We start from the raw sequence: 13,607 nt of genomic DNA on the forward strand, positions 1-13,607 counted from the left end.
GATTTCAGAGGAGTTTTGGCCCTGGGATCATGAACCATCTTAAGCTTAAGTCAAAAGTTTCATGTTGTACTTTAATTTTATGGAAGGCAAACAGATCAAAATTCAAATATGTTTCAGTATTGATTCATAAAAAAAATTTATTTGCAAATTTTGAGATCATTTCCAAAATTAATAAATATTTTATAAGCAATTGAGAATTTGACATAATTCTAAGTCTGTTTCATTATCCTGGGGCCTGTTCTAATGAATTTCCCAAATTTTTAAAATATAAATTCTTCATTTTAATTATTAAGTCAATTGCAAGACAGTAAATTAAATAGAAATAAAATGATTTTAAAATGCAAATGAATTTAATACTATCCTCACTGAGTGTTTTTAATGTGCAATACCACCCTTCGGGCGTTATAGAATTTGATCACGTGACCGACTTCATGTCATATCCCAATGAAACTCTAAAATTGATATTTTATTTCTAATAATTTCTTAAATAATGATTACCTCTTTACATAACAACATTTTACTGTACATGTAGGGATTGTATTTATTTTTTAGATGATACACTAAGTCTGGACAGTCTCTATCAAAAGAGCTCAGGAGAGATCACGGCCGTCATGGCTCGAGATATGAAATATCTCACCAGGAAAGGTGAGATGTCTTAAAGTCAAAATGTATGAGGCTACAGAATTTATTAAGGTCTTCCGTTTCAGACGGAAGACCTTATAGTGATTCTACTGTTTTTTCTTATTATTATTATTCTTCTTATTATTTTTTTCCCCAAATCTTGTCGGCAGGATTTCTCAGAGATGGCTGGACGGATTTTCCTGAAATTTTCAGGGATGATAGAGAATAAAAATACCCCAAGACGGTTTTTTCATTTTTTTCAAAATTCACTTCCGGTCGTCAGATATGTCCGATTTCCGCTTCTTTCAAAAATATTTAATCCGAGTGAGATCTCAGAAACGGTAAGAGATTAAGGCACCAAACTTACTGGGATGATAGACCTTGATAAGTAGGCAAATCCATTTGGGTTAAGATTGTCCGCCGTCACTTCTGGTCGTCACAGGAAGTGATCAAACAAATCGAAAATTTTAACTTTTCCTTTATGAAATTTTTTTTGCATCACTCTATAGCATCTTATTTGTAGTTTCGAAATATATCAGTCCCAACGGAAACAAAAACGACAACTTCCGGTTATAAGAGAAAAACTACATAATTTGAGTATTTTTCTCTCCCATTTATACTTTTTATAAATAAAGTATTTGTTATGATTTTTAGCTCACCTCAACGAAGTTGGGGGGAGCTTATGTGATACACTCGGCGTCGGCGTCCCGGGTTAAGGTTAAGTTTTTTAGAGCAGTTTTCTTTTTAAGTACTTTGTCCTATATTGATTAGACATGCATGGAAGATGTTTCTAGTGTGTTTCATTGTACCAGTCAAAGTTTCAGATGCTGCAATTTCAGCAAAGGAATGACCAGGTTAATGTTTTTGGTCCAGGTTAACATTTTTGGTGCAGTTTTTGGTGTAGGTCTCATTTCCGAGTAACTATAAGCCCTATGTTGACCAAACTTGCATGGATGGTACATCTTGGGATGCATACTACCAGACTTGTTTTTGATGCTGAATCTGACCTACATTTTCCGGTTGAGTGAACAGGTTAAAGTTTTTGGTGCAGGTTTCATTTTGAAGATACTATGAGCCCTATAACGACCAAACTTGCATGGATGGTACATCTTAGGATGCATTCTACTAGACTTGCTTTGGATGCTGAATCTGACCTACATTTTCCGGTTGAGTGAACAGGTTAAAGTTTTTGGTGCAGGTTTCATTTCCAAGTTTTTATGAGACATATAATGACCAAACTTGCATGGATGGTACATATTAGGATGCATACTACCAGTCTTGCTTCGGATGCTGAATCTGACCTACATTTTCCGGTTGAGTGAACAGGTTAAAGTTTTTGGTGCAGGTTTCATTTCCAAGTTACTATGAGACATATAATGACCAAACTTGCATGGATGATACATCTTAGGATGCATATTACAAGACTTGCTTCGGATGCTGAATCTGACCTACATTTTCCGGTTGAGTGAACAGGTTAAAGTTTTTGGTGCAGGTTTCATTTCCAAGGTACTATGAACCCTATAATGACTAAACATGCATGGATGGTACATCTAAGGGTGCATTCTACTAGGCTGGCTTCAGACGCTGAATCTGACCTACATTTTCCGGATTACTGAAAAGGTTAGTTTTTTATACAGGTTTCATTTCCAAGTAACTTTGTGCTCTATGTTGAACAAACTTGCATGGATGATACATCTTAGGATGCACACTAATGGACTTGCTTCAGATGCTGAACTTGACATACATTTTCCAGATAATAGACCTTGTAAAAGTTATGGGTGCAGGTCTATCACCAAGAAACTATAAGGCTTATATAAACCAAAGTTGCACAAATGATGCATCAAGGGATGAAAACTCTCAATCTTGCTTCAGATGCTGGATTTTAATTACATTTTCATGATGAAGAACTAGTTTTAAGTTTTTATATAGGTCTATTCCAAAGTATCAAAATTGCATAAATTTTGCATTTTTGGATGTACTCTTTTTGTTGGTTAATTGTGTGACTTAATTTGCCTTACTTAAGGACAACATTGGTTGAGGTGAGCTCTGTAATCTCTGATTACCTATGTTTGGATATGTTATTCAGACTGCATATGTCTACACAAATTTCAAATATTGTTTTAAAATTCACTTCCGGTCGTGTAATTTCCTGTCCTCAAAATGAGAAGTTATCATAGTTAGATCTCTTAAACGGTAAGAGATTAAGACACTAAACTTTTAGGAATGGTAGATCTTGATAAGTGTGCAAAACCATTGGGGATAAGATTGTCCGCCGTCACTTCTGGTCGTCACAGAAAGTGATCAAATTAATAAAATTTCAAGTTTTCCTTTATAAAACATTTTTTTGCATCATATTTTAGCATCTTCTTTATTGTTTCAAAATATATATCAGTTCAACCGGATACAAAAACGACAACTCGGCGAAAGCTCATTCATGCATATAAATAAAGGAGAACGGAAGACCGTTTTTTGTTGCTGTAGCAACAAGAGTTTCTAGTTAAGTCTGAAATTTTAGTACCCAAAAATAGCAGGGTTCTTTTCCACCTCCAGTGTAGTACATATACTGAGTATATGCACAAATAATGCCCTGTCCCTGAAAAACTGATACTGTATACAGGGTTATTTTTACCCTTGCCAACAATTCTGCCCTGTTTTAATTTCACCCTGTCATAGTTCTGCTTAAGAAATTATGCTTTGTGCTTTGAAATCGCCCCATTTTGAACTAGCCCATATGTGATTAGGGCAAAAGGGGGAGAAAAATAAAACGGGGTGAAATTTTCCATGTATACAGTATTATGCCAATGCTGACATCATTTTTTCAACTTTTACAGATGAGGAGAGTTTATTTCCTGTCACTGTGTGGGTGGTGTGTGATCTGGAAACTCCCAAAGGGAGGGAACTGCTGTACTCTGCCATCAAGCAACTGGTAAGCATTAGCATTTTTGCTCTTTTAATGACTATATTGGGAAGCAGAACTAGCTATTAAAGGATGGTAAGTCTTCTGCCAGCTTTCTATAAAACCACAGTAAATCTACCTTTTTGTCTATTTCTTTTGTTTATTTCTGAAATTTGTTTTTTGTGCTACAACTGTCCTTGATGAATTTGATGTAGGCAATACTGTATGTGTACTTAAAATAGCGGGCTTCATATTTTAGCGGCTTTGGTGCAGACGAGGATGCTCTAATTCATGAATACGGCTAAGAACTAATTTATAAATAGAATATACAGAACAAACATGTGTAGCGCTAATTCATGATTATGCCAACAACTCAATATCTATAATTTGCGCTAAATCTTGATTATGCTAAATTATGAACAAATACAATATTATCCATTCAGAAAAGGATTGGAGTAATATCACTTAGACTACATTTCTGCAGAATTTGTGCAGGATATATACAAGATTTATGCAGTACAACTTTTGTATTGACCTTGACTGATGTAATAAAAGTAATTTTTTTGAAAGTAATTTTGAAATCTCAAACTTGGTCTTAATAATAGGAAAAATCTTATTTTCAAAGTTAATAACAATAATCATAATTGTAAACATATATGTAAAAAATAAATATACTTTATTCATATATATTATATAAAAACTAGTAAACGCCTGAAAAAAGACATAATTTCATTGATTGTAACTTTCACAGTTTTAATTTGGAAACACAAATCCAGACTGATTATCGAGCAAATTATTTAAATAACGGGGTATCCAAGTTTCAGGTAAATGTCATAAAAATAATCTTGATTCATTGACCAAGTTAATTTAAAATTAACATGTATCTTTCCCTATTAACTATTCATTTAGTTCACCTAATATATGGTTTTAATATGAAGTTTGTAGGTTAAGTGTTCTTAACTATTTGTGTATTCCTCAAACCATACTCCACTTACAATGTTTGTACCTAATATAAGGCATATAGGTTGAAAAGTACTTAAGTGGTTGTCAAATACAAAAATGTTGACAGACATCAAAGAATAAGCAAAGAGCCTTGTAAATGCAATGCAGCAGCCAAAAATAAAGATGCACAGTTGAGATTTTATTTCTCAAATATTGATATCTTGAATACCAATGTTAAAATGGAAAAGTCAAATTGAATAGGAAGCTCAAACTGCATTTTCTTTATGTATTTAATCTCAGTATCCTGAATCCTATGGTATCTCCTATTTCTTGTTATCCCCATCAAGTACAGGATATTGAGGTTTGACTTTTTACCATACTAGTTGAATTCTGTCACTATCCATTGTCTTTGGAGTACATTCTTCATTTATTTCATGTACTTGATTACTTTCACTTTTCCTGACTGAGAAAGTCCTACCCATAACCTTCCCTCACTGTCCACACTCAGTCCGTAAGGTTTCTCTAATCCACAATTGTCCACACATCTCAAAAACTGTCCATTTTGATGGAGTATGTGCAAACAGGCATTGTCATTATCTGCAACTATGACCTGACCCACAGAATCTGTCCCTATTTGTTTAGGTTGAAATGGATTTGCCATCCCTGCCAATGTACCATCGTATCTGAATCGAACTTTTCCTGTTTTGCCTACCACAACCACCATATTAGCATTAACATCAGAGACACAAATGTCTCCATTAATGTTTTCATCCACAAATAGAGTTTTAGAACCATTTTTAAATATTTGTTTTCCATGTTCATCTTTTTCAATTTCTTGTTTGACTGTCTTTCCTTGATAACAAACAATTTTATTTTCATAATGTATTTTTAGTTTAAACTCCTTGACTACAGACATTAGACTGAGACAGACCAGAATGTCACCTGATCTTGTACAGCAGAGTCCACCTGGAATCCCTGATATGGAGATAAATACCTCTGACCTTCCATTTTTAACAATATAAATACATCCACTGTTAAAGTTAAGATCACTATATATCAGTTCTCCCTGATTTGTCACTGAAATGTCTCTAGCAGTAAAACCCAAACCCAAAGAATCAAATATATGGACAGATTCCTTTACAGACCCGTCTTTATTTATGCAGTATAAAGACTCTTTATTGTCAGCTAGCCAAGCTTCATCTTTACCCACACATGCCACTTTCTCTACAGATTCTTTACCAGAAGAAATGGTGGCCACCACTGTGGCTTTGTCCATTATCCCTCTGACAGATAATGAGGATGAATCAGCAGTCAGACTGGATAGTGATGTGTGTGTTAGTGTAGCCTGGTATCCTTCTATTTCTATGCTGAGTTCTCTCTCTGGTGTTTTGTTTGTTTTTAGTGAAGGAACATTAATATCAGTATGTGTAGGTTGAACAGGCATGTCTTTGAATTTCTTTAGACTGGATTTGTAGTTAGCCACTTTAGATATCCTGTTAGTTTTTAGAATTTCTTTGTTTTGTTCAACTGTTTGAATCATTTTTGGAAGAAGATTTTTAAGTTTTGACTGATGAGAATCAAGAGCAGCCAGGTTATTATCTTTCTTGGACTTGATTAGCTCACTAAATTTGTTGAAGATGGTATCCACCTCTTGCTGCCAGAATTTTCTCTGTTTTTCTGCCTCTTTCTCAAGCTCATCATATTCAGCCTTTAAATTAGACAATTTACTTTCTGTTTCTAGATTTTCTTTCTGATACCTTGGAATGATAGTGGATTCAATTTCCTGGGTTTCTTTTTCTATTTCCTTTTTCTTATCATTGAAATTTTCTGGAATATCCTTAATAATGTGACCATTATGGGTGCCAAGCATGCATTTCAGACATACAGGAACATCACACTTCTGGCAATGGACTTCACATCTCTGGTTTAGGTGAAGTTCACATTCTGGAAACACCAGCTGTATTTTCCTGTTCTTGAAAGGAACGATGTCATGTGACTGGTAACTGAGCTGGTCCACATGTTTACCGATACAGTCCACACAAAGGTTTACTTGACAGGTGTTACAGAATTGCTGGGTAGGTCTGATACAAAGGTCACAGGTGATGACCTCTTGTGCCCAGGAAGTGGCCATTTGTATTTTTCTCTGTAGGAATTCCAAACTAAAAATAATTAAAAATCAGTTATATTTCTATTGCCCAATATCAATCCATGATAAAAAGATTAATAGTTCAGAAAAAAAAAAGAAAAGAAAAAGAAACAAGACTGCACTTCTTTTAGACACATGATTTCATACCTTTCATGGATATTGAATACATGTAGCTGTTTCCAATTTGTAAATTCACCACAACGGCAGTTACTTTGGGTTTAATAATTCTTCCTGGTTAGTGTTACACTGTTAGTTATGAGTCTGATTACTATGAAGTAGGTCAAACAAAGATTTTGATTGACAGAACAAGAGTAATTCCTCTTTGAACATGTGTATACAACCATATACTGTTATCAAATACTTTTAAGACACTTTTGATTATATACATGTATGCTCTTGTTATTTAATAAATTTATCTTTGTTTTATCTTGTTCCATTTATATTTTTGATGCATTATCTGTATTTTAAAGGTCAATTTAAATATTTTTTAGAATAATCTTGAGTGGATATGTGAAATGTTATGCAGATATGGATGCATGCACAAATCCAGAGAGTATTTTCAATAAAATTAATAAAATTATATTTTTCAAAGGTCCAAATTACTACAGTGATTATTGTCAATATTGAGCAAACTATTTTAACTATTTTAACATCCAAGTTACAAGTAAAGGTCATAGAAATAATCCTGATTCTTGACCAATCTAATTTAAAATTTACATGTGTCTTCTAAACTATTTGTCAACTACAGTTTGTGTTTTTAATAGAAAGTTTGTAGGTTGACCAAGTGTTATTCTAAACTATTGGTGTATTCCTAAAAAGCATCTTCCATGTACAATGTTTGTACTAATACATGCACAAAGTGGAAAGGTTCAAAGGTACTTAAATTGTTGTGAAACTTAAAAATGTGGATGAACAGCAAAGAATAACCATAGTGTCTTGTATATGTGAATTCAATGCAGCAGCCAAAAAAAAAAAACCAAACAGTTGAAATGTTATATTTCAAATCATCAATATTATAATACCATGGATATGTCAAATTGAATTGGAAGTCCCAACTACTTTCTCTTAATGTATGTTAACCTCAGTGTCTTGAATAATATGCTATCTCATATTTTTCTTTATCACCTTCAGTATAGTAAGGGTCAGCTGTATTTTTGTGAAGACCATTAATGGTTGGATTCTGTCACTCTCCATTGTCTTTGGAGTACATTCTTCATTTATTTCATGTACTGGATCACTTTCACATTTCCTGACTGAGAACATCCTACCCATAGCCTCCCCTCACTGTCCACACTCAGTCCACAAGGTTTCTCTAACCCACAATTGTCAATACATCTCAAGAACTGTCCATTGTGATGAAGTATGTGCAGACAGGCATTGTTTATATCTGCCACAATAATCTGACCCACAGAGTCTGTCACTATTTGTTGAGGTTGAAATGGATTTGCCATCCCTGCTGATTCACCATTGTATCTGAATAGAACTTTTCCTGTTTTGCCTACCACAACCACCAAATCAGCATTGACATCAGAGACGCAAATGTCTCCATTAATGTTTTCATCTACAAACAGAATATTTAATCCATTTTTAAGGATTTAATGGTTTCCGTGTTCATCTTTATGAATTTCTTGTTTCACAGTTTGACCTTCATAGCGAACAATTTTATTTTGCCATAAATATCTATCCATGTACATGTACTTTACAAACACCAGACAGACCAGAATGTCCCCTGACCTTGTACAGCACAGCCCACCAGGAATCCAGCATCTTGATGGCGAGATCAGTAGTTCTGACCTTCTATTTTTAACAACATAAATACGTCCTCTGCTCAAATCACTATATATCAGTTCACCCTGTTTTGTCACTGAAATGTCTCTAGCACTACTATCAGACATATTTACAGTCTCTGTAATAGACACATCTTCATTTATGCAGTATAGATATGGATCATTGCCACTTTTGCCAGCTATCCAAGCTTCATCTTTATTCACACAGGCCACTCTCTCTACAGATTCTTTACCAGTAGCAATGGTGGCCACCTCTGTGGCTTTGTCCATTATTCCTCTGACAGATAATGAGGATGAATCAGCAGTCAGACTGGATAGTGATGTGTGTGTTAGTGTTACCCGATGTTCCTCTAATTCTGTGCTGAGTTCTCCCTCTTGTGTTTTGTTTGATTTCAGTGAAGGAACTTTAATATGAATATGTGTAGGAAGGACAGGCATGTCTCTGTATTCTTGTAGACTGGATTTATAGTTTGTTACTTCAGATACCCTGTTAGTTTTTAGAATGTTCAACTGTTTGAATCATTTTTGGAAGAAGATTTTTGAGTTTGACTGATGAGTTTCAAGAGGAGCCAGGTGATTCTTTTCCTTGGAATTGATTATTTCACCAATTTTGTCAAAGATGGTATCTACCTCCTGATACCAGAATTTTCTCTGTTTTTCTCTCTCTTTCTCAAGCTCATCATATTCAGCCTTTGAATTTGACAGTATACTTTCTGTTTCTAAATTTTCTTTCTGGTACCTTAATTAGGGCCCCGCAAGGATTTGCGGGTGCCCTATAGTAATCACTCTGTCTGTCCGTCTGTCCGTCTGTCATTCTTCCGTCCACAAATTTTCTGTTTTTTCCTAATAACTTTTTTTATGGTTGCCCAATTAAGATCAAATTTGGTATGATAGTTCAGTAGGCAGAAAGACATATTTTGATACTAAGTTTGTTTCTCTATGTCCCCTGGTTTGGAGCTGGGGTGGTGGGGTAGATTCCTTAACTTTATATAAGAATGCATTGGCAAAGAGAGATAACTGCTGAAAATGTTCCAATTGTAAACTGAATGCTGCTATGAGGCCCTTGGGATTAATTAGCTTTCCTCCTGAAGAAAATCCAAAGCATTATCTTTATCTGTCAAATTGAGATTAATTACCACTTCTGTCTGCAATTGAAGTTTGTTTTGAAGTTAAGTCAATTTGGAATGCTATGAACAATCTGAAATGTGGATTTAAATGTAAATGTTTATACTTTATTTTTGTTAAAATTTCCTACACAATGAGATGATTTCATTGAATTCTAAAAACAAGAAATATATTAAAGAAGATATATTTTTTATTTTTACTTTTTCCCCATTATGTTAATTCAAGAATATTATTAATTTTTTAAGGTAGTTGGATAAAAACCCCTTCTATCATTAATACTGAAAAAAGTTCTTATTGTAACTTAAGAAGAAAAGGATGAGAGAGAAGTGCAATTAATTCCTTGGGATTAATTATCTAAGCCTGCTGCAGAAAATTTTGTAGGCTTTTCTTAATCACTCACTTTAAGATTAATGAAAACCTTTGTCTGCATCTGCTGTTTGTTTTGAAGTTAAGGTCAAGCCTTCATGATATTTACATTCATTAAAGGCTGGCATTTTATATAACACAAGCTTTGTTATTGTTTAATATACATTCAATGTTAAGTTGTTCTTTACTGCCTAATGTAATTTCAAGGATATTATTTACAGGTTTTTTCGATATTCAGGAATTTAATATCTTGAAATTTTAAGAATACAGTTGCTGTTACTTATTCTTCATATAATTTTTAAACATTCCCTAAGCTGCATCCTTAATTCTACCCCCATGGCGGGGCCCTTGCTGACTGGTCAGTTTTCTAGTTGGAATTAAAGTGGATTCAATTTCCTGAGTTTCTTTTTCTATTTCCTTTTTCTTTTCATTGAAATTCTCTGGGATATCCTGAATACTGTGACCATTATGGGAACCAAGCGTGCATTTCAGACATACAGGAACATCACACTTCTGGCAATGGACTTCACATTTCTAGTTTACGTGAAGTTCACATTCTGGAAACACCAGCTGTATTTTCTTGTTCTTGAATGGAACGATGTCATGTGACTGGTAAGTGAGCTGGTCCACATGTTTACCAATACAGTCCACACAAAGGTTTACTTGACAGGTGTTACAGAATTGCCAGGTAGGCTTGACACAGAGGTCACAGGTGATGACCTCTTGTGCCCAGGAATTGGCCATTAGTATGTTTCTCTGTAGGAATTCCAAACTAAAAATAACAAGTATATACTGACAAAATGTCAGAGGTACTCAAGCTGTAAAAAGTCAACTAGGAAGTGTCATTAATATCCTATAATGGTATAAGATAAGGGCTATTGAGTTCAATCTTCTGTTGAATAAAATACATGTACATGAAACAAAATTCATATATTGAATTTAATTAGAATAAATATATATAATCGTACTACTTTTTAAGATGAATTCATGTTACTCACTTTCAGGAATATTTTGTAGAGCATAGTGGCCGTTTCTTAAATTAATGAAATATTGTTTTATGTTGAGACACTTCAAACTATATATACGTCTTTTTTTATTTCTGTATAATGAAGTACATCGATCACAATTTAATATACATAAATCCAAATAGCTTGTTACAAGCCTACAGGTAGAATCGTTTTTCAAAGTGGATTGGGGAGGGGGGCTCCCGAGTCCGGGCTCCAAAAAATCCAAGTGACTACGGCTTCATCTGGCTTTGCGGCATGTCTAAAACATATTCCGTAGGAATCCAAAGAAGTTATATAGGTTCCGTTACCAAAGCTGAAAGCAACTTGGTCCGATTCTAATCGCTAAAAAAAGATATTCGTTTTTCTTCTTGAAAAATAATTGTCCATAAATTATTTCAACTTTTGTCAAATTATATCCCCAAAGTCTTTTTCTTTTTAAAGATATCAAAATTCAAAAGTTAAAAAAATAATTTTTGTTAGGTCACACAAAAAATAATCCTTTGTTTACATTGCATGAAATCACCTTCGAAAAATTAAATTTATCGCTTACATGTATAACTCATGAAGAATAAACCTCAGCATTTTTTCCACAACAAAGTGTACACGGGCAATATTCTAGCCCTCGTTACTAAACTCCCGTTTTAAAAAATCTTTAAAAATATCTGATTTTCCTTTATTCTGTAAATAAAAATTACTATGGATTATATTCAGTTAATTCTTAATTTTTAACAGTACAAACGAAGTGAAATAGTAGGGGCTGGCTTTAGTCAGACTGAATTTTTAAAAGGTATATCATGACTTAGGATTCTACTAATGGAAAAAAAAATACTCGGGTTTGAATTCTCTTCATAATTAGATATAACCGATAAAAGTATTTTTTTCAAAGGTGACTTCAAAACAGATCTTAACTTCCCGTCATGCAGGAACTGCTGTTTGTCAACAAGGTTTTTGGTCTATGTTTTCCATGTAAGGATTGTTGTAATAAATTATTAAATCAATCTTATAATTATTCTTTATATATTATCTATGTAATGACATACTTTTATTGTTTAAGATAATATGTGCCTGTTTCGGATGAAGCGGCTTGAAGATAACTAGTACGATTTTTTGAAATTAAAAAAAAAACGTACGAGGGAGAATTTAACATTAATGTTGTGCTATCATTTTACTGTCACTCAAAGAGCACATGCACATCATTCTCAGGCCCGTGAGACGCAATTTCAATATGGGGGGTACAACCATACATTTTCTGGCCATACATAGTAGAATTTGTTAACGATGGGGTAACCTGCTTCACCTTTCAGAGTAAACAGTGGACTCGTCCAAAGATGCTTTGTCGGCGTCTGTAAAAGTTACCTGAGATTCCTACGCAAAGGAAAGCGTGAAATACTCTGTATAGAAACTGTTACGACTGCGGAGCTTCACTCATTGTTCATTCGCCATAGAAAAGAATCCGATATTTAATGCTCAATATCTTTGAATATACAGATTTTTTCAAGATAAGCTTCATTTTTGTTTCTAGAAATATTTTTATCTACAAAAATAATATCTTTTCGTGTATTTTAACTGAGTAAATCGATGACCTAGCATCGTTTTAGATAACTCAAGCCCCTCTAGGGCTTGAGTAAAAAGTTAGTCATAATTTCTGTTGCCCAATATAAATACATCATAAAAGGATTGATAATTAAAAAAAGGAACAATACTCTGTTTCTTTCAGACACACAATTTTAAAAATACCTTTCATGGATATTGAATAATTATATTTCCTAGCTGTTTCAAATTTTTAAATTCACCTCAATGATAGTTACTTTCGGTTTGTTGTTTAATAACTCTTACTAGTTTGTGTTGCAGTATAAGTAATGAATCTGATTACCTGTACATTATGAAGTAGGTCACACAGATAAAGACTTAATCCAAGGTGGGTTTGTTCAATTTTCAGAACAAGGTAATTTGTTGGAGTAATTCCTCTTTGTATATGAATATACAACCATTTACCGCTATCAAACACTTTTAAGAAACTTTTGATGTACGAGGGTTGTCCGTAAAGTTCGTGGACAACATTGATAATTACTGACAAACATTGACAAAATATATGAAACTATTTTTTTTCATTAAATTCATATTTCATTTAATAAATATGCAAGTTTCCAACAAAAAAGCACGAATAATGATATTTTTAACAGATATAAAAAAAGAAACACACTCATACCCGGAGCACTAAAACGAAAATTCTTGATGTTACCGGACGTCAAAAGCTAAATACAAGCACTTTTAACTTTTCTCAACATACATGTCATAATTCACCTTTAACTCAATACATTTCTTATCTGGACGTTGTTTTGACCAGTCAAAAAAATCTGCACAAAATATTCAGTGTCATTCATAAAATAATAGTTAACAATGCCTGTCTCATATCCTGCAATCATCCAACCTCTGTCTGTGTAAAGATGATTTTATTTATGAAATATACAGCAAAGTCATGATCACATTACGAAATTCTATTTTACAGCACTGCAATCTTGGAATGATGGTTTTCCTTCACGCATGTCATCCTGTAAACTGTTCATTCCCTCCAAAAATATTATATGCCACTTAAATACTAATGGACGACTTCTTTTACGATGTATTCCTGATGTGTTTTTAATAAGGTGTTAGGTGTTTTTCCAATGTATACGCAGAATTTTTTACTGCTCTGCATATCCTGAAAATGCCTCTTT

At 33.6% G+C, this 13,607-nt stretch overlaps 1 protein-coding gene across 1 annotated transcript in view; it reads left to right on the forward strand.

Moving 5' to 3' along the window:
- The window catches only part of LOC134281650 (UDP-glucose:glycoprotein glucosyltransferase 1-like), a 62,907-nt gene that overhangs the window by 19,761 nt on the left and 29,539 nt on the right, over positions 1 to 13,607 (forward strand). The window contains exons 20-21 of the mRNA XM_062764079.1: positions 553 to 645; positions 3,453 to 3,547. Of these exons, the coding sequence (XP_062620063.1) occupies positions 553 to 645; positions 3,453 to 3,547 (188 nt within the window). The remainder of the gene's footprint in view (positions 1 to 552; positions 646 to 3,452; positions 3,548 to 13,607) is intronic.

Source organism: Saccostrea cucullata, unplaced genomic scaffold (assembly GCF_032062105.1).
Source record: "Saccostrea cucullata isolate Sc308-1 unplaced genomic scaffold, CSIRO_AGI_Scuc_v1 ctg1055, whole genome shotgun sequence".
In the NCBI taxonomy this organism is placed as follows: Eukaryota; Metazoa; Mollusca; class Bivalvia; order Ostreida; family Ostreidae; genus Saccostrea; species Saccostrea cuccullata.